Raw genomic sequence first — 21,131 nt, forward strand, 5'->3', positions numbered from 1 at the left:
TAACAACACTAATTTAAAAAAACTGGGTAGGCTGTGAAAAAATATGAAACTACATAATGTGTTTTAGAAAACGTCACTGTCACTGAATAAATTAATGCCCGTTAGTTCAATGTAATGTAAGAAAATTAAAATAATATGTTATCTTTACAAGAAAAAATTGAAATTGTGCTAATTTGTGGTGAAAACACATTGCATCGACAAGTGGCTGATATTTTTAACGCAAGACATCCTGGTAGACATGTACAGCAATCCACTGTAAGTAGGATTTTAAAAAAATTTAAACTGATTGGTTCAGTTGAAAATACTTTTAAAAAACGTCATAGTCCATCACGCAATAATGATGAGGTTCAGTTGGCTGTCTACCTGGATGTTATCGAACAGGGAAAATCAAGTATTACCAATATTGTAGATAGAACTGGCGTTAAAAGAGAAAGCGTAAGAGCAATTTTAATAAAAATGAATTCAAACCCTACAAACCCAAATTTATAAATACCTTAAAGGAAAGAGATTTTGATGTTCGACTAGATTTCTCTTTCTGGTACCAAGGAGAAGTAGAATTAAACAGAAAATCTCCTTACAAAATCCTATGGACCGACGAAGCTACCTTCACATCGAACGGCGTAGTCAGTTCCCAGAATTGTAGGTGGTGGGCTCAGGAAAATCCTCATTTTGTGATAGAATGTCGGGACCAATATTCATTTAAAACAAATGTGTGGTGCGGTGTTTTAAATAATCAGGTAATGGGACCATTTTCTTTTAGACACAATTCAACTTCTCAGGATTATTTGCAATTTCTAAATACTGAGATCAGTGATATAGTAGACAATATGCCGGTTGAAATAAGACACAGTCTGTGGTATCAATGTGACGGGGCTTCTATTCATAGTTCAAGACAAGTCAAAGAGAAACTATTAGAAATGTTTAGGGGCAAAGTTATTGGGCGAAATATGGAGCAAATATGGCCGCCTAGGTCGCCAGATTTAACCCCACTAGATTTTTTTTGTGGGGTTTTTTTGGTCTTTTTTTCGTGTTTTTTTGCTATTAGGTATAGGTACATGTTTATTTTCAGTTCCTTTTAATTAAGATTAAATTCCACTGTATTTTTTGTTAAAAAAACAATAAACACTCTAAGATATTGTTTCCTAATGTTCCGTTTTGTTCTAATTCATATTGTGAGGCCATTTGCTCATTAAAAAACTCAAGTACTGTATAGTTTGGAAAGCCACGTTGAAACTAGATGAACTTTGCATCAAGTTTGACAACTTTTATTTTTCAAAATTTGTTTTTAACATCAAAGAGGCTCTCAAAATATTATTATATTACAAAAAAAGGAATTCGGTGACGAGTTTAGTTGAAATAAATGAGTACAGGTGTGCTTAAATTTTGATAAGTAGAAAAAGCAGGAATGCGGAAAAATAGTGAAAATATAAAATACTCATTATGGGTTTGAAACTTGGTGCGTGGGTATAAAATTACAAAAGAAAATGTTTTTATCCTTTGATATTTTTGAATATTTTGAAGAATAATGTCATTTTTCGATGTTTCTTTTTTAAAATGTCAATTTTGACAGGTTAAGGAAATCACGTGACCTATTTTGTAGACGCCATTTGACATCATTTCTTAAGCAAAATCTACTGCCAAAATCAAATTTCACATAAAACGATAAATAAAAAAGTTTCCCATTTGATGCGGACTTTATCGGTGACACTGTATAGTTTTGATCAACAGCTTTAGCTACCAATCAGAAGTATCTAGACCCGTTGAGATTGGCAAGCAGTTTATCCCTAATTCTCTGATTGTGAAGTTCTTTGTTTTCATTTATTCTGAGTTCGCAGCTGTTGCGAGCATTAACAAACCTAGTACGGTTTTCGGCACCGGAATTTTTGCTACCACTGCCAGTGGGCGATATTTTTGGAGGCCGCAGCTTGCTCGCAATTTTTGTTGAACCAAGGTTTGCCGTCAGAAGTTCGTTTCATTGAAAAAGGAATATATGCAGCCATGGATGTTAGAATAAGTTCCGTGACTTCAGAAGCACAAGTTGATGGATCATTAGACCTGAAACAAACATCCAGTCAGGGGAAATTTCGGAAATGGTCTTGAAGATCTTCCCACTCAGCAGGTCTATAATACCAAACTTTGCGTGTCTTAGATTGTTCCCATTAATCAGTTGTGTTTGGGCTGTAGTTTGCAACTAGCTGCCCTGCAGTGAAAGTCAGAAGGACGAGTCACTTCTTGGGAGCCTCGTTTTTCTTTGATATTGAAAAATTTAGTTGGAGATGGAGTCTACGTGAGGGAAGATATCATCGCCTCCACTTCATCGCCATTGATGTATAGTCATATCGTAAAATAGTTCCTTACTTTGCTGCTGTTACTATAGTGCTCACTAACACCCTGTATTTGAGTAGTTGGTCCATAGACGGCATGTAAAATGTGCCGTCAGCCTGAACATTGATGATCGGTTTGAGTTTATCCATTTTCTTGTCAGCTGAGTGGCCATAAATATTCCCAAGGAGACGAAAAATGTCCATTTGGGGTATTTTATCAACCAACCGAGCAGCTACCTCATTGACTGCTGCATTGGAAGGGGCGCAAACCATGATTTTGGAGGTCGGTTCATTTTTCCAAATCTGCAATAATAATAATGATATTTTATCCTATTCAGATCAAATTTATGATATTGTAGAAGTCATATGAAAGACTGATGAACAAATATATGTGCATAGGATCTTCGAATTTCCATATGTAGGTAAGAATATTCAATTGTGACCAAAACAACTATAGTCCGTTCATAATTTGTCGATAGCACAAAATGAGGGCCCAAGTCATAAAACGGTCGTAAAACTCGTAAAATCATAGGCGGAGGTTCCTGAGGTGTTTATTCATTAAATATAAAGCTTCAGTTTATATTCGAAACTTGCCTTGAAAGGGTGAAGTTGTTACGAACGAAAATAATTTTTGGTTTAGTACATTTTTTAATCGCATTTAATTTACGGCTCGTTGGTGTTTCGGCGTCTACGGCAGTAATTAACGTCTCTAATATTTATTTTGCGAATTTTGTGCAGTGCGTGAGTAACTTTTTTTCATATTCCTACAAACATATACGTACCTTTCGTTCCTGCTTGTTTTGTTTGATTGCTTGCGATGGCTTCGTCATCATCATCATCAACATCATCAAGTTTTACACCGGTACTGTTGCGTACAGTCAGTAAGTCTGTCTATTCACCAAGAGAGAAGACTATTGTTTTGAACGTTCACGATGCTCTGGTTTCTCAGAATCCCACAAACACTGTTCAGAACATAATCAAGAGTTGTGCCAACATGACGGGCGTAGGGGAGTCAACAATATATAGGTTCCTATCAGAAAGAAAAAAAAAGGTATAGCTAACCCAAATACAAACGAATACTTAAAGAGGGGGAGAAAACCTATTGAAATTGATGAATTTGCCAAAAATGGTATTCGAAGGAAAATTCACGATTTTTTTTACAAAAAAGAAATACCCAACTAAAACAAAATTTTACAAGAAGTTAGAGACGACCCGGATTTGCCTCATGTCGGACGAACCAAATTGTGGCAAGTTTTAAAAGAATTTAATTTCCGGTGGGAGAAATCAGACCGAAAATCACTTTTGATTGACCGGGAAGAGATAATATGTTGGGGAAGAAAGTATTTAAGATCTATACGAAAATTTCGGTCTGAAGGAAGGCCAATTTACTATCAGGACGAAACGTGGGTAAACGCAGGTCATACTCTCACAAAAATTTGGACAGATAAAAATATATCAAGCTCCAGGCAAGCCTTTATGGAAGGTTGGTCTAATGGTATTTCCCCACCCTCTGGTAAAGGCAGTAGATTAATAGTTTCTCACATTGGCAGTGAAAAAGGATTTGCTAAGCATGGTTTGTTGGAATTTGAATCCAAAAGCACAAGAGACTATCACGAGGAGATGACAGCTGATGTTTTCGAAGAGTATTTTGAGCAGATGATTGAACATATACCACCAAACTCAATTATAGTATTAGATAATGCACCTTATCATTCACGACTAGTTGAAAGACTTCCAACGACTGCGTGGAAAAAACAGGATATCATTGACTGGCTGCGGAATAAGTCCCTGCCTTACGAAGATGGAATGGTTAAAGCAGAACTTTTAAAAATTGCCCGGCAACACAAATCTAAGTTCAAGAAATACGTAGTTGACAAAATGGCGGAAAGATGAAACATCACAGTCCTTAGACTTCCACCCTACCACTGCGAATTGAATCCAATTGAACTCATTTGGGCACAAATGAAAAGCTATGTGGCTAGAAAAAATACGTCATATAAAATACAAGCTGTACGTGAATTGTTATATGAGTCTTTAAAACATATTACAGAACAAAATTGGCGAGATGCAGTAAGACATGCAATAGAAGAAGAACAAAAAATGTGGGATCTTGACAATATAATTGATGCGACTGTAGAGACACAACCGCTAATTATTAACCTGCAAGACGACTCGGATTCCGAAGATGATCCTGTTTATTTTGAATTTGAATAGTTTTGTAAGTAATCGTAGTTTATATAATTTAAAAATAGGTATTAATCAAATGAATGTATCTTTTACAAATTGCAAGTAACTTATTATTTTTGAATAAAATAAAGAAATTTTTTTAAAACAAAAATACAGTTTACAGTACCTACAGTTTAAGAATATTAATATATTTATTTATTTGAAGTAACTAATGTTTTAATCATATACTCTACGACACTGGTCACTCATTTCCACTCAAAATACCTACATAATCGAATTAAAAGTTTTATAGCTGTATTGTATTTCTTCAGATACAAGGTGGGTTAGTCGAAAACATCTTAAACAACTGCCAGTTTTAGTTTGGTTTGGTGTTATTATATCATATTAGCTGTCCTCTCTGTATTTCAGTTCTCTAATGAGGGTCAAACTTGCAGTGAGCTATCAACAAATTATGAACGGACTATAATTCATTGATAAGGTCTAGAGGAAACAAACTAAGTAGAAAATGCAAAATAAAACTTGTGATGTTTAAAAAGCTGTTTAAAATCTGATTTTTCGTTAACCAGCTGTCGCACCCCTACGAACGACAACCCTCAGAAGTCAAAACTTGTGCAAGCTAAGGATTAACGAGGCCTTACCTTTCAACGTGTGATTCCTAACACGGGTTGGACGACAGCAAGTGAAGATCGATCGTTCAGACTAGGGCTTGAACCACCGACCAACCCGGCAGTCAATTCGAGTGAGTGAACAAAGCACCCACGTCGAATCGCTTGGTTACTGACCGACCGATGTACTCGGTTATATTGAGTTGTTTCAAGAGTTTTCTCCGTTTCTATGAGTCTACTTTGGACCGTAATATCTCAGTGAAAACCTAATCGAAATTTACGCCATTTGAATCAGCAAGTACACTTTTGCCAACAATACACAAGTCAATTCATTGCGTCGGCATAAAAAATGGAAGCTCGGGATTCGATAACGTCGACGGAGGCCGTTTTTGCTTGGTCTTGTTTGGTAAAAATTCTACCAGTGGAAAAGTTATTGAAGTGTTTGGAAAACTCATAGTCGATTGGTGAGAGATCTGGGGAATATGATGGGTGATGCAGAACTACGGAGCTCAATCCGTTTGGTTTGTGAAACGTGCGGACTGACGTTGTTGTTGACCAGTACCGGCTCCATAGGACTCTGCTATGGTGCTTCGGTCCGGTTGCAGAAAGTTATAGTGAATCACACCAGCCGCTGACCACCATACAGTAGCCATGATATTTTTTGGTGGGTTTTCATTTCTGGGAAGTGCCAGGGTTCCCTGTTGTCGTAGAGGATCCACTTTTCATCACACGTGATGATCAGGAATTGGCCGCGGGGGTAGTGCGCCCGACTCACGATTGGAAGGCCGTGGGTTCAATTCCCGCCTCGACCAGATATTTTTCTTGAGAGAATTTATCTGGTTGAAGCTGGGATGTTTGCGCAATCGTGTTAGGAATCACACGTTAAAAGGTAAGACCTCGTTAGTTCTTAGCTCGCACAAGTTTCTCAACTTCTTAGAGTTGTTGTTCGTATGGGGGCGACAGCTGATTAACCACCAACTTTTCGAACTTTTTCATCTTCCCAATACGTTTGAAATAATCAAAAACCACATGGGAGCTGGCGCATAGTTTTTTCGCCATCCCACGCTCCATTTGTGCGTGCCAATACTTTTGAAAGAACCTGAATTCTCCAGGACAGATTTGAATACCATTTTTTTTTCGAATTTCCTATTTCGCCAGAAAGAGTTTGATTTTCATATAGAATAGAGAAATGTCTTGAACAATTCCTGGTGATTTCACGCATATATTACTCATAATACTCTTGAAGTTATGGGTTTTTATTTAGAAAATATTTTCTACGTGAAACTCTATAGCCAAGTCCTTATTGACAAATCTTCTCAAAACTGATCAACCTGCTATCGTTTTCAAGAAATGCTTCCTTGAAGGCATGTCTGCTCCAAATGAATGACCAACTGAAGTATCATTACATTCATCAAAAACAATTTTTTCACAATATAGTCTCCATATCAAAAGGTTTCTGAATTGAAATATATAAGCCAGCCTTGCTTATCCAAGATAAATAAAGTTGCCTGTGGGAATCACTTGCAGAGCCAAGCCGTCAAAAAATCAATCGCAATATTGAAAGACGATTATATCGAATCATAGTTCAAAAATTGAGTCTTCGTGTTCCACCAGGCAGCGCTTTTTCAACGCACTATAGGTATAATCAGTTGTACGAGGTAACACCACAAATTGGAATCAATTGCCCAAATATAAGTTAACATTTACAAATATTTCAATGTTGCCATCTATGGCATTGACAAAGAGCTAAAACCGTCTAGAGGTTATAAATAGTTTGCTTCCAAAATCATAACCAATCAAGTCATAGGAATATGAATGGTTTCATTCAAACTTCCAGAACACATTTTTCAAATCCCACAGATATTGCAGTATGACTTGGGAAGTAACAACAGATCATAGAATGTAATAAAAAAAGAATGTTGGAAGTTTATTTATGATATACAGGGTGTAACTAAACAAGTGTAAAACATTCAAGTAGCAGATTCCTCATCGAAAAAAAAAGGATCTTCCATACAAAGAAATTTCATTGGAGCATCCCTTGTTAAGATACAGCCCCTTAAAGGGGGTACATAAAATTTGTATAACAATTTTTTTCACAAGCACTAAAAAAGTTACAATATTGAAATTAACCTGACGTTTTGTACTACCAAAAAGACACTTAGCCAGTAATTTATTTGGGTTACCCCATGGTTGTAAGGGGTGGAAAACGCAACCCCTAAAATTCATTTCCAATGTAACTTTCTGTCTTATCATTTGTTCACCATTTAAAAATTCATTTTCGATAGCCTGTTTCATTCTAAACAAAAAATGTCTCCTTGGGTTTTCTGCCCAAAATAAACCAGTTCACAGCAAAAAATTATTTTACGAACAACTACAGTGAAACATCGTCATAAATTCGAAAATATGAAACTAATATATCTACTAGGTCACTATTAGCGATAGTGACAATTGAATTGGTATGACGCTGTCAGCTTGTGAATTTTCGAAATTGAATTAATACTAATTGTGTGCTGTTGTTCTGTTCTTATCTTATTGTTATCAAAATGGCATACACAAATGAGGAAATGGCTGATATGCATTACGTTTACGGTCTGTCGCAGGGGAATGGGTTAGAAGCTTCTGAAATGTATCCTCAACGGCAGCATCCTTCACATAGAATATCTGCTCGACTTCATCAACGATTAAGAGAATATGGTTCATTCGACAAAAGAAGGCAGGATTGTGGTCGCCATCGAGAAGTACAAACACCACAGCTTGAGGAAGTAGTACTCAATTTGATTGAAGAACAACCTTCTACCAGTACTAGAAAGATTGCTTTCCAGCTAAATGTTGATCATATGACGGTATTTCTATTTTTAAAGGAACAACTCTTATACCCTTACCATCTGCAACGAGTACAGGCACTGTTACCACGAGACTTTCCGAACCGTCTTGAATTTTGCAATCGGATGCTGGAAATGATTAGAAGAAATTGTGACTTTCTGAAGACGATAGAATTCACAGACTAATGTAGTTTTTCTCGGGACAAGATTTTTAATTTTCATAATTACCACATATGGGCTAATCAAAACCCTCACGCTATTGTCGAAACTAACCATCAAGAACAGTTTTTTCTCAACGTGTGGCTCGGAGTTATTGGGGATGATTTAATTGGGCCTCATTTTCTACCTTCTTGATTGAATGGTGAGGCATACGTTCAATTTTTGAGAAAAGTGCATCCAGTACTGCTGGAGGAAATTCCTTTGGGCGTGAGAAGGGATATGTTTTTTTATGCATGATGGGGCTCCCACCCATTTTAGTCAAGTAGCACGTCAGCATTCAACTGAAACATATACAAATCAGTGGAAAGGTCGAGGATGACCACAGAACTGGCCCGCTCGATCCCCGGATCTCAATCCTCTCGATTTCTCTATTTGGGGCCATTTGCAGCATTTGGTATATCGTACGTCTGTTCACGATGTAGAGGACTTAAGAAACCGCATCATCGATGCGTGCAGGGTAATCAGAGAGACTCCAGGAATATTTGAGCGAATACGTGGCTCAATGCGCCGACGTCTAGACGCATGCGTAATGTCTGATACATGTTGTGTGTTTTGTCATTGATAAATTAAATTTGTTTATTACCCTTTAATCGTTTACTGCAGGTACTAACTACAAAATAATAAATCCAGTTCGCATTTATGATGATGTATCTCTGTTGTTGTTCGTAAAATAATTTTTTGCTGCGAACTGGTTTATTTTGGGCAAAAAACCCAGGAGATATTTTTTGTTCAGAATGAAACAAGCTATCGGAAATGATTTTTTTAATTGGTAAACAAATAATAAGACAGAAAGTTAAATTGGAAATAAATTTTAGGGGTTGCGTTTTCCACCCCTTACAATCATGGGGTAAACCAAATAAATCATTGGCTAAGTGTCTTTTTGGTAGTACAAAACGTCAGAATAATTTCAATATTGTAACTTTTTCAGTGCTTGTGAAAAAAAATTTTATACAAATTTTATGTACCGCCTTTAAGTGGGTACATTTCTTAAAATGAAGTTTCTTTATATGAATGATCCTATCTTTTTTGCGATGAGGAATCACCTCCTTGAATGTTTTACACTTATTCAGTTACACCCTGTATAACTTCGTAAATAGGGGATAGCTGTAGTGCTACGTTAACACATGTGATGAAACGATGAAATGGCAGCACATACTTGAATTTTTATCATTACTCTGCCTGAATTTTCTGAATTTATATTCTGAAACTAACCTGAAGGACACTTTCAACAACTGTTACAGTTTTTCCGGTTCCTGGGGGTCCAAAAATTATATACGGCACGGATTTGGGGGCCAGAATATTCCGCACTGCTGCCTTTTGTTCTTCATTCAAATCTCGATTGAAGAACACAATACTGAAATAATAATTTGAAATCATTTTCTGGAAGGAAACCAGAGTTATTCATTGATCTTTTTTACCCTCCATATTCTGAAATGATAGAAATTTTAACGGAGAACTTCATACATGGGGAGACTGGGCAACCTTCTAGTTCACATCAATAATACAACTCTCTTGAAGGGTTGTCAATGGAGTTTGCCATAGATTTTTGTAATATTAAGTGGGCTGAAAAGTTTGTAGACTTTCACACAGATGGTAATACTAATATCAAATTCACATGATTTTCAGTTATCCCTGAGCTTTAAATGACTCGTGTATAAATTTCACAGCTGTCGGACTATTGGTTTGTGAGATAGAACATTTTGAGGAAAGCAACGTTTGTTAGTTTGAAGAAAATTGATGGGAACGAATTATATGTGTTGTTGAAGCATTCAAACAATATCGAGTTGATGATTTTGAGTAGTGTTTGAAGCTGTTCCACCATAAAAAACCCGAATTTATACATCGATATATCCATCGTTTCACACCAGAATTAAAACGATCGTCATCTGAGTGGACTGCATATGGTAAACCGACTCTAAAGTGTGCAAAGACGCAGCAGTCGGCAAGGAAAGAAAAAATCATCAACAGCGACTATTACATAGCGTCACTGAAGCGTTTGAAGGGAGAAATCACGGAAAATTGACCTATTCGAAGAAAACGAAAGAGGTGTCCCATCAAGACAAGGCACCGTGTCACAAATCAATAGAAAAGATGAATTGCACTTGGACTACATCCACCGTATTCTTCAGATCTGGCCCACAGCGACTTTTTTCTGTTCTCGAATCTCAAGAGAACGCTCGCTGGAAAAATCTCGCGCCAATGAAGAGAAAATCGTTGATAGTGGGGATAATTTTAAAGCTAAAGACAATTCATACTATAGAAACGTTATCGAGTAACTATATCGAATAACAAAATCAAATTTCATCGAATGACTTTTTTTATGTCAGCCTTCCAACTTTTCAGCCAAAATGTTTGTTTAGAGATATGTATTTCATATTACATATTTTTGTCGATAATTTTGTCATTAACTTTCTCATTGGTCATATTATGATCGTCGTGTCCTGAGAAAGAAATGTTTGGCTTCCTACTTCTTCATTTTTATACAAAAAAATGTGAGAAACTTCCATAGAAAAAAAACCATTACGTTCATGATGAATTATATACAAAGTTGTGTAGCTCAGGTAAAGAAGTTTTGAATGCCATCTGAAAAACATGTCCTTCCGAAACAATCATTTTCATATGAACATTGAGCTACACGAAAGGAAAAGTACTTTTGAAACAACTACTTCCAGTTGGTGCCTCAAATAAACTTCTGTGCATGGTGTACACATTTTTCCTCCTCCCTTCGGAAGTATGCCACATTTTTTCAATGAATATGGAGAAGTAGAAAACTAAAACCTTTCTTTTCCCAAAAACGAATATCTCTCATGAATATGCCAGTCGTATTCAAAAAACACTTCATTGTAAGATTTTCACTAAATAGTTTTACAGTTTTAATCAAGTATCAGCCAACTCCATCATATGAATATGCCTGTTCCAATTGGAGGTTAATCGTGCTATTTTCAAACTTCTACAGTTTGGAAAAACTTATTGCAATTGTTTTTCAGATTGTTCTGCTAACTATTATTTCCAAATCTCCATCGATATCTGTCGAAGAAGTTTGAAAAAAAGATGAATTCAGTAATAGAAAATTGTAAGGTATAGTTGGTGTTCTAATTCTGAAGAATGAGTAACTTTTTGGTCTCCGAAGCGTTAAGATAAGTATACACAGGACATTTTTTCAGCTGGTGCCACTATTGGTAAGACCTACAAGGACGTACAAGACCTACAAGTACGTACAAGTCCTACAAGGATGGTTAAATTGGACAGGAGTTTGCTACTTTGGGAAACTGGAATAATATTTTCTCAGATCGAGAACATCAGTAGTTGTTTCTGAATAATTTGCCAAAAATAGAGTTGCTGAGTTTCGTTTTTTGGCTCTACCACCTCAAATTCGAATGAATTGAGATTAAGGCAGAGAAACTTTCAATGCTGTTTCATATTTGTTTCAATCAATTTGCAATGCGACGCTTTGTTCATTAGATTTCATCATCAATTTTATTTTTCGAATAGGAACCTCTAGTTGTTTTCATCGATTTTTGTGGCCACTCTAATGAAAATTCAGCTATGTATTACAATGAATTATTTTCTGAGCTATCTCAATAAAGTAGGTACATATATATGTTTCCGGTCTAGAACTCAAAGCTGTATATAAATTCCACATATCAAAAGGATATGTAATATACTGAGTAATTAACAAACAGAAAAAATATAATGTCAAAATAGTCCTAACCATCTTTGTCGTTCACGATATCTCATTAAATTTTCAAATTAGCGTACGTCGTTTCTAAAACAATATTTTTATCACAATTTTCCAGGACTTGTAGAGTTATAGCCATGCAACCCCTTCTTATTGTTTTTTAAATTCGTCAATATTGACAAAAGTTGAGCCGAATACCTTGTTTTTAATGAATAACGTCAGAAATCATATCCATTGTGAAATACATAGCTGAATTTGTTATTACAGTGGCTACAAATATCGATTAAACAACTAGAAGTCCATATTCAAAAAATAAAGTTGATGATGAAATCTAGTGAACGAAAAGTCATATTACGAGTTGGTTCATATCAGATCATGAAAAATATGAGACAGTATTGAAAGTTCCTCTGCCTCCTTTTATATCATTCAAAATGGAGGCGGTAGAGCCCAAAAAATAATTTCAACAATTTTAGTTTTTGGCGAATAATTCAAAAACAGTTTCTGATATTCTCGTTCTGGAAAGAAATTATTCTAGTATCCCAAAATAGAAAACGTTTGTCCAACCAACTTTGTAGGACATCTTGTATAAAATCCTTAACACTTTTTGTTAAACATTGAATGAAACTGATCGATACATGATGGCAATCCACATCATATTGTGGAAGCTCAAAAATTCTCCAACAATGTAATAAAAAGCAATACTGAAAATAAATCAAGTTATTAATAAAATGGTGACATCATAACGTCCATGTTTCTTACTCGTGTGAATAATCCGACTGGTTAGATTCTGGATGTGTTGGATAAAAATATGGAATGATTCCGTGTTCCTTTGCGAGGTGAACTGCTTGTTTTTCCACTCGTATTGAACGTCTGTTAAAACCGAATTCAATGAAGTACTTCTTATTATCAATGAAGGATTGGGAAAACCTGCAAGAAGAAGTTTCAATTAGTAGTTACCGAAAGCTACAAAATCTCGTTGAAGATACATGTCAATGGAAATGAAAAATTATAGAGTGCTGTTAGATTATTTATACAGGGATCAGTGGTTGTAGAAATATGACAGATATTCCTGATATACATCAACGGTTGATATCCAAATAGAATTGGAAGTTGAACACCTTATTTCGAAGAAAATAGACTGTAGAATCAAAGATATCCCAGATATTTCGTTATTACAGTTTTCAATAATTGAAAATTTCAGATATTATTAACGTCTGAATCAGTGATTGAGGTACCATAATTTCATTAATTCATTTCATAATGACTCGTCATACGTTCAAGAAACATTTAGTTTGTGTCACTTCAAATGAAATAATGTTTTGTGTTTGAACTGTAAGCGACTAACATCTAATTGATTGCAATAATTGCAATAATGATTATGTGCGTTTCAATTAATTGTTCGAAGATAATCTAACGTTGATATTTGGTTTGGATATCTATCTTGATGAATGATGATGATTTCAATCTCTAGTTTCCAATACAAAAGTTGTATTCACTATTTTCATTACCGATTTTTTTTTTAATGTGCGACAGACGAAATAATATCATCAATGAATTGTTTTGTAGAACTACTTTCTCTTTTCGTTTCATGCATTAGCTGAATAAACAAATATTATTCTGCTGCATATTTTTGAGTGTAATTCAGAAAATAAATGCCCTAGAAAGAAAATTGCTGTCTCATTCAGGTATTCTTTCACAGCCATTCTACATAATCCCAAGTTGGAAAATAAACTCAATTCCTCGTTCCTTGTGAAATATACTAAATCAACGTCAAACAACATCAAATGGAGTGGATGCAGTTCTCTGATGAAATCGTCGATGTGAAAGTCTGTTTATGATAATCCTAATATTAACTTTGAAGTAATTATGCCGTCTAAATTCACACGAACGCTTCTGTTACAGAAATAATTGGTTTCGAAGCAGATAGACAGGCGGAATTTCTGATAATTACTGGGTACACGTGTTGCATTTGATATACTAATTCGAAAACAAAAACGAAAAACTGGAAAATATTAGATGTTATGAAAACTAATATTGCTTATTCAATCGATTAGTTGCAGACTGAGAAGGGTTGAGCTTAGGGTGGCAGATATCTGGGGCGGCAAATTTGGGGACCGATTTTTTTTGCTACATCATGGAAATCGAAAAGATTTTGGCATGACGGTTTTCTGTTTACAGATAGAAGTCTGCAACAAATGTTGCGAATGACTTTCCTCTGTCGTATGTCATTGCACATTCAGCGAGTGATACTTTTAGGGTTGATACATTTCTCGTCATCACTGACAGACTCGTTTCTGAATTAGGAACAAGGAAGAAGGCGTACTACAATTTCAATGGTAAGTTTCCATTTCTGACTGAAATGAGCGAATTGTCATCATCGACCCTTACAAACAAGGCTCTGTCCTCAGAAGTGTATTCTGATGACTAAGACTGAGTTTCACTAGTTCGAACTTCCATTGTCTACTATATAAAATGATTTGAAATCCCTGAAACAACTAAAAAAGCAGAATTGAAAATGAATAGCTGAAAATAACAATTATATTAACCAAAATAAACCTGAAATGAAATAATAGTGAAATAAAATACAAGTAAAAAAAGAACAATTGGATAAATAAAAATAAAGAAAGAAAAAGGAAGAAGAGAGACATTGGAAGATGAGCATGGACCAATCTTTGCCAAGATTGAAAGCACGTGCTTGAAGATCCGCATGGAGAATACCCACAACAGAAAGTGGGGGAAGTTAGTGAGGAAACAATGCCCAAATACAGACCGAAAACAGGACAACTATGAAGCCGCCAAAGTCATCAACATGAGTTCCCGCCCGCTCACGGGAATAGAGGAATCCTTGTTGAGAAAAGTCCTAAATTTCGCCATTACGCCAACATCTGTGCCCACTTTGGAGATAATTACTGCAGTGGAATTCACCAATTCCCTTATTGACCAGACCGAGGCAGAAGAGTTCAGATGTAAAATTAGAGAACAGCTAGATCGAGAACCAGTTCCAACATCTAACATCAGCAATGAAGAACGTAGAACTCTGAACGGCCCACGTAGAGACAACACCATCAAGATCCTACCTGCAGATAAAGGAAACGCTACTGTGGTAATGGATACCGTTCTCTACGAACAGAAGATAGAAGAGGTTCTTCAGAAGGGACGATACACAAAGATCGTACGGGACCCTACTGCATCAAACGAAAGGAAGTTGTACCAGATTTTGAAAAAACACCAAGTCTATTTTTCGGACAAGGAAAGATCATCGCTAACACCGCACCACAGTAAGCCCCCTCACTTGTATGGACTACCCAAAATCCACAAGAAGGACGTTCCGCTTAGACCGATCATCAGCTCCATAGATTCGGCTACTCATAACTTGTCTAGATTTTTACTTCCCTTAATACAACCATTACAAGAAAAAAATCGTCTTTTGTGTAGAATTCAAGGCATTTTGTCGAACTACTAGGGTCAATTGAGGTCACACGGGAAGATCAACTAATTAGTTTCGACTTAGAAAGCCTTTACACCAACGTTCCGGTCGGAGAAGCACTCCAAATCATACAGAGAAAGCTATCCGAAGACGGGAACCTGAAAGAGAGAACGAATCTACCTATAGAAGTAATCATGGAATTACTAGGATGCTGTGTACTAAACCATTATTTCCAACTGAAGGACGAATTCTTCACACAAGATGAGGAACTGCCAATGGGATCGCCACTTTCACCAGTCATAGCCAACATATATATGGAGTGGTTTGAAACTCTGACCATTGAAGAAGCACACAAGAGACCTCGAGTCTGGTTGAGATATGTTGACGACACCTTCATAATATGGAACCATGGGAATACTCAACCAGACGCCTTCCTGAAACACATCAACAGCGTGAGACCTTCCATCAATTTCACAATGGAGAAGGAAATCCACAACAAATTGCCATTCTTAGACGTTTTGGTGAAGGGGACCGACACTAAGTGGAAAACATCTGTATACCGAAAACCCACTCATACGGGACAGTATGTGAACCACCATCAATCGACTAAAAGAGGAATCATCAATACTCTATTAGACCGTGCTTTTGGGCTTTGTAATACGAAGGAAGGTCTCGAGAAGGAACTAGACATCATTAAAAATGATCTTCAATGGAATGGCTTCTCCGAAGCGATGGTAGAAAAGACTTTGGCTAAAAGACAGCAGGAGCCTCGCAAGGAAGAGAAGCCGTCACAACCAGTGCTTGCACTTCCCTACATTAGAGGATTATCGGAGAGGATAAGAAGAATTGGTTCCAAGTACAACATCAGAACCTGCTTCAGATCCGGTAACACTATCCGTAGCAGCCTCAAGAAAACCAGGCCACCAAACGCGGACTGCGATTTCAAGAATTGCATTTACCGGATACCCTGTGAGTGCGGAAAATCCTATATTGGTGAAACTAAGAGGCCACTGAATGTTCGCATTGCCGAGCACAAGAAACACACACAGCGAGGGGAAACCAGCAAATCAGGAATAGCAGACCATGTTTGGACCTATCAACACAACATCGAGTGGTCCCAAGCTGAGATCTTGCACAGAAAGGAACATTGGTTTAGGAGAAAATTCAAGGGAGCCGCATACATGTTGTCCAACAACGTATTCAGCCAAGCCAGCGTAGAAATACGCAACATATGGAAACCCATCATCAAGCGAAAAATGGTCAACTCCCGCCAAAACGGTCATCTCCCACGGAACCAGTGAAGCGGAAAATGGAAAGCGGGGATAAGTGAAAGTACTCGAACGACCTATAAATAGTCATCTCTCGGGGGAATCAGTCCAGTCATCACCCGAAGACGATTGTAGATACTAACAATCGAAACGTCGTGAACTAACGTGACTTGGAACCTCTCCACTTTTTATTTTCTTTTTTCATTTCTTTATTTTCATTTATTCAATTGTTCTATTTTTACTTGTATGATATTTCACTATTATTGCATTTCAGGTTCATTTTGGTTAATATAATTGTTATTTTCAGCTATTCATTTTCAATTCTTCTTTTTTAGTTGTTTCAGGGATTTCAAATCATTTTATATAGTAGACAATGGAAGTCCGAACTAGTGAAATTCATCATGAAACATTGTCAATCATCTTCAAATAAGACTGAGTTTGTTTGGGAATGCATATGTTACGGACATTTAGATAAGTCCGGACACTATTAATAATGGCCGGTCTGTATTCATAATGCTCGACGCAATTGGGCAATGTGATTAAAACAGCAAGAATAATCACTTTTTCCGGCCATTATAAATAATGTCCACCCTATCTTGGGCAAGGTAATGAAGTAGGTGAACTGTACCTAATGTTTTTGTTTATAAAATAAAAAAAATTACAAAATTTTCATGAAAAGTTAACAAAAAATAAACTTTTGAACATATTAATTAAAAAATAAATAGGTAAAAAAGTAGTTACATCAGTAGCAACCTACTTTTATTTCGATAAAAATATGACTCAAGAACAATAGTTTGAAATGAGTAAACAAAAATCAACAGGAATATTTAATAATCAAGGACTGCCCAAGAAAGTTATTGAGTTTAGAATTATTCATTCTTGCAAGATGAGCTTTTGTGACATTTAGAATTGCGAAGAATGTTTGATTTCTTGCATTTACAACATTTTGTATTGCAGTCACCACTACAGTTACAATGCTGGAAGCCTTGTCCGTCAAAATGAGAGTCTCTTCGAGCACGTTCTCGAAGAGTTACATCAACTTTTGGAACATCGTCGATCGAAATGAACTTTTCTTTACACACAGTAAACTCATTTCTGGAGTACATTTGGTTTAAAATACCGTGTTTAGTTCCAAGTTTGTGAAGTTTCTTTTTTTCGACAGATATAATTATACTTATCAATTATGTTACGAGTATCCGTCTTGGCTCGATCTAAATCTGGTATCCTTACTCGAACGCTTTGGCGTATTTCTGCAATAGGAAATTTTGCATTTGAACGCGCCAAATTTTTTCGGCTTGCTTATCAAGTGATTCTTTAGCTGAGTTACGAGCCGTCCTAATTTCGTTTGATTTTGCGTTGAGTAAAGATGCAGCCTTTTCATTATCATTGCTCACATTGGCAGAAGGCTGTTGATCGGCTGCTTGCGGGTTTTCATTTATTATGCCCACACTCACAGTGGGTTGCTGATTTTCTGGTAGACTATCGGTAGAATGTTGTTCCAATTCAGAAGTCTGTTGATCATCTGGTCGAGGGTTTTCATTTATTATGTCAACAGTAGGTTGCTGATTTTCTGGGAATAACATCAGATTGTTGTTCCAGTTTGGAACTGGGTTCGGGTTCAATCGTAACATAAATAGAACCAGTAACAGCGGCTGAGTTTTGACCTTCACCTGAATCACCATCTTTTCACATTGCCTCAAGGTCATCTTTACTCACTATCTACGGTAAACCTTCAAATGAGGGCAATACTGATTTTAAACCTACTTTGTGTTTGCAACCAAACATAATTTCGTAAGGACTGCGATCGATGCCGTAGTGGTAAGCTCTATTTTTCATGAACTGCACGAATCTTATCCCTTCCGACCATTTCGTGCTTTCATTTGTCTCCAACCATGTAAATACCATCTTTTCTATATCCTGATTTGCTCATTCTACTGAATCTTGAGATTGGCTATGACGGAGTTTGCCGTGTACCAATTAATCACATTGCCCGGCTAGAAGTTGAGAATTATTAATACTGCCCGGTCAAAGTGATAAATTCAAGCTATCTTAAACACTGACTTATTACATGGACCACGGACCGTCGGGCATTATTGATAATGGCCGGTCAAAGTGATAAATTAATGACTTTGCCCACCATTATTAATAATGGCCGGTCCTTATTAATAAAGCCCAGTTAATCACGTTGCCCGTAACACATAAATATCTCTGCAAAGCATTTTGGTAAAATGAGATTCTACATCATAAGAAAGTCTATTTTCGTTTTTGTGAACGTTCATCCGAACTTGGACATAGCCCTTCGTATGGCCTCATGTACATCAGCGACGAATTGAGAGAAGCTTTTCTTGTTTAAAGAGGTAAAAAATTATCTAAGATCGACCTTGAGCCAAGGAAAATCAAACGCTTTAGCTCTTTTGTGCATAGATTCAGAATGAATGTACAAAATTACTTACGACAATATCATTAATGATTTTATCAACAAAAATCGCTCAAAATGTAACGAACTTTCATAACTTGACCGAGTTGATTATTTTCATGCGATAACTGTTATCAGTCTGATAATATTTTTTGATATTTTGATTGTTGCTTGTATTTTATTCAATTGTAATTTCAGCAATATAATCGCTATTTTTTTCAGCTGATGTTTCTAATTTTTTATACATTCTTTCGGGGATTTCAAATCAATTTATATCATCTTAGACACTGAAAATCTGAACTGATGAAATACATCACGAAACATTGTCAACCACCTTTACATTATAGATATGATAATAATAATAATACGTCTTTATTCACCATTAAAATACAAATGGAATAAACAAAAATAAAATGAAATAAAACAATATGCAGGAACGAAAACAAGGAACAAAAAACTTCCAGTATATGGTGAATAGGCGGAGTATCAGCCAAGGCTGTTTTTCAACTCAACCTGGGAGAAACTATAATTAAATAATATAAATACAAAAAAGAAATCAAGTCGAGTTACGATATCAAAAAATTAGTTATTTTTTACTTTAGTATATTCATTTCAGAAATGCCAAGGTCGGGAACGAATAAGAGGCTGAAGAGTTAGGTAAGTCTTCAGTCTTTTTTCAAAGTTTTCAATGGTGTATGATCGAAATTCGCAGGGTGCATTATACGAGAAGCAGCGGGTGAAGATGGAAGATTTGTGTTTGGGAATGACCAGAACTGAGCTGTTCCTTGTAGTAAAGCTGTTAATCGTAGAAAATATTTTAAGCCTATTCAGTAAGTAATCAGGTTGTCGAGTTTTCAAAACTTTATGTGTGTTGGTAAGAAGGTGTAGAGTCAAAATTGTTTAGGTTTAGACGGCTGAGGTTTTCAGTGTCATTTCTTTTCGAGTTTGAAAGCCGTGGATTTTTGGAATTTCTTCCTGACGTTTCGCTGGCGCGAGTGGCTAGCTTCTTCAGAGATTTAACCATCATGGCATGGTGTAGAGTTCTAAGTTTCTCAACATTTAACCATCCTCATTCTTGCATTGCTGTGGATATATGGTCGTATTTCCGTATACCAAACGAGAAACGTAGACATCTATTCTGAATACGCTGTAGTCGGAGAGCATCCGATTGCTTTGAAGCAGGTCCATAAATACTGTCGCCATAAGAAATTTTTGACATAACCGGAGACTCGCATGGTCTGAATTGAAAATTTGTATTGAGCAAATCACGATTGGGAAAAAGCTGTCTGAGAACGTTATAGGAGGATTGGTACAGGTAGTTGACATATTCAGTAAACCGAAGTTCCAGATCAAACCACAATCCTAAATTTTTTATCTCGGCCACGGAGGGAAGTAATTCGTTTTCGATGCGACCTTGAAAAGTAGAGTTGGTGAGCTCTCTGTTGTTCTTAGCTCCGAACATCATTATTGCGGATTTGTCAGAATTGAGCTGGAGCTTATGGGCTGTAGAAATGTCAAAGATGGCTTGGATGTCGTTATTAATATATAACAGAGCACAGACGTGGACTCGCCAGGCGAAAAAGAGAAATATAACTGTGTGTCGTCTGCATAGTGATGTATATTGCATTTTTTTACGGACAGATACAAGTCACAAATATACAAGCTAAAAAGCAAGGGCCCAAGGATAGATCCTTGAGGCACTCCCTTTAATACCGGTAGAGCATCTGAAATAACTTCATTCAAAACAACTCTTTGCGTACGATTCTTCAGATAGTTTTCTAAGAGACACTGCTTTCCGAGAAAAACCGAAGTAGACAAGTTTGTCACACAATATCTCATGATCTAGATTATCTAGAGTGTCAAATGCCTTGCTGTAATCTAGAAGTATTAAACAGGTCAGATTCTGTTCATCTGCAGCTTGAAAAATATCGTCTGTAATTGACAGAAGAGCCATGGTGGTACTATGCTGAGGTCTGAATCCTGTGAGGTCTGAATATAGTTTAAGAAACTAAAAAATACGATTTTAAAGAACATCGACAGGCGCTTGATGTACAAAAAATATTTCGTTCGTTATTGTTTTAAGCTCATTTAAAAAAATATTTTCAACTTTTAAGCTTGATGTTCTTCAAAATCGTGTTTTTCATTTTTTAAACTATATTTATTTTTCAGTTTCGTATTTTATAA

The 21,131-nt window shown here is 36.3% G+C and overlaps 1 protein-coding gene across 1 annotated transcript in view; it reads right to left on the minus strand.

The window, feature by feature from the left end:
• LOC111506603 (putative helicase mov-10-B.1) overlaps positions 1–21,131 on the minus strand; it is a 64,450-nt gene that overhangs the window by 23,069 nt on the left and 20,250 nt on the right. Inside the window, exons 8-10 of the mRNA XM_074182516.1 lie at positions 12,596–12,763; positions 9,370–9,511; positions 2,359–2,627 (exon numbers count right to left, since the gene is read on the minus strand). Of these exons, the coding sequence (XP_074038617.1) occupies positions 2,359–2,627; positions 9,370–9,511; positions 12,596–12,763 (579 nt within the window). The remainder of the gene's footprint in view (positions 1–2,358; positions 2,628–9,369; positions 9,512–12,595; positions 12,764–21,131) is intronic.

The sequence above is a fragment of the Leptinotarsa decemlineata genome, unplaced genomic scaffold (assembly GCF_025532065.1).
Source record: "Leptinotarsa decemlineata unplaced genomic scaffold, Ldec_3_MD MMD2_tig00026328_RagTag_RagTag, whole genome shotgun sequence".
In the NCBI taxonomy this organism is placed as follows: Eukaryota; Metazoa; Arthropoda; class Insecta; order Coleoptera; family Chrysomelidae; genus Leptinotarsa; species Leptinotarsa decemlineata.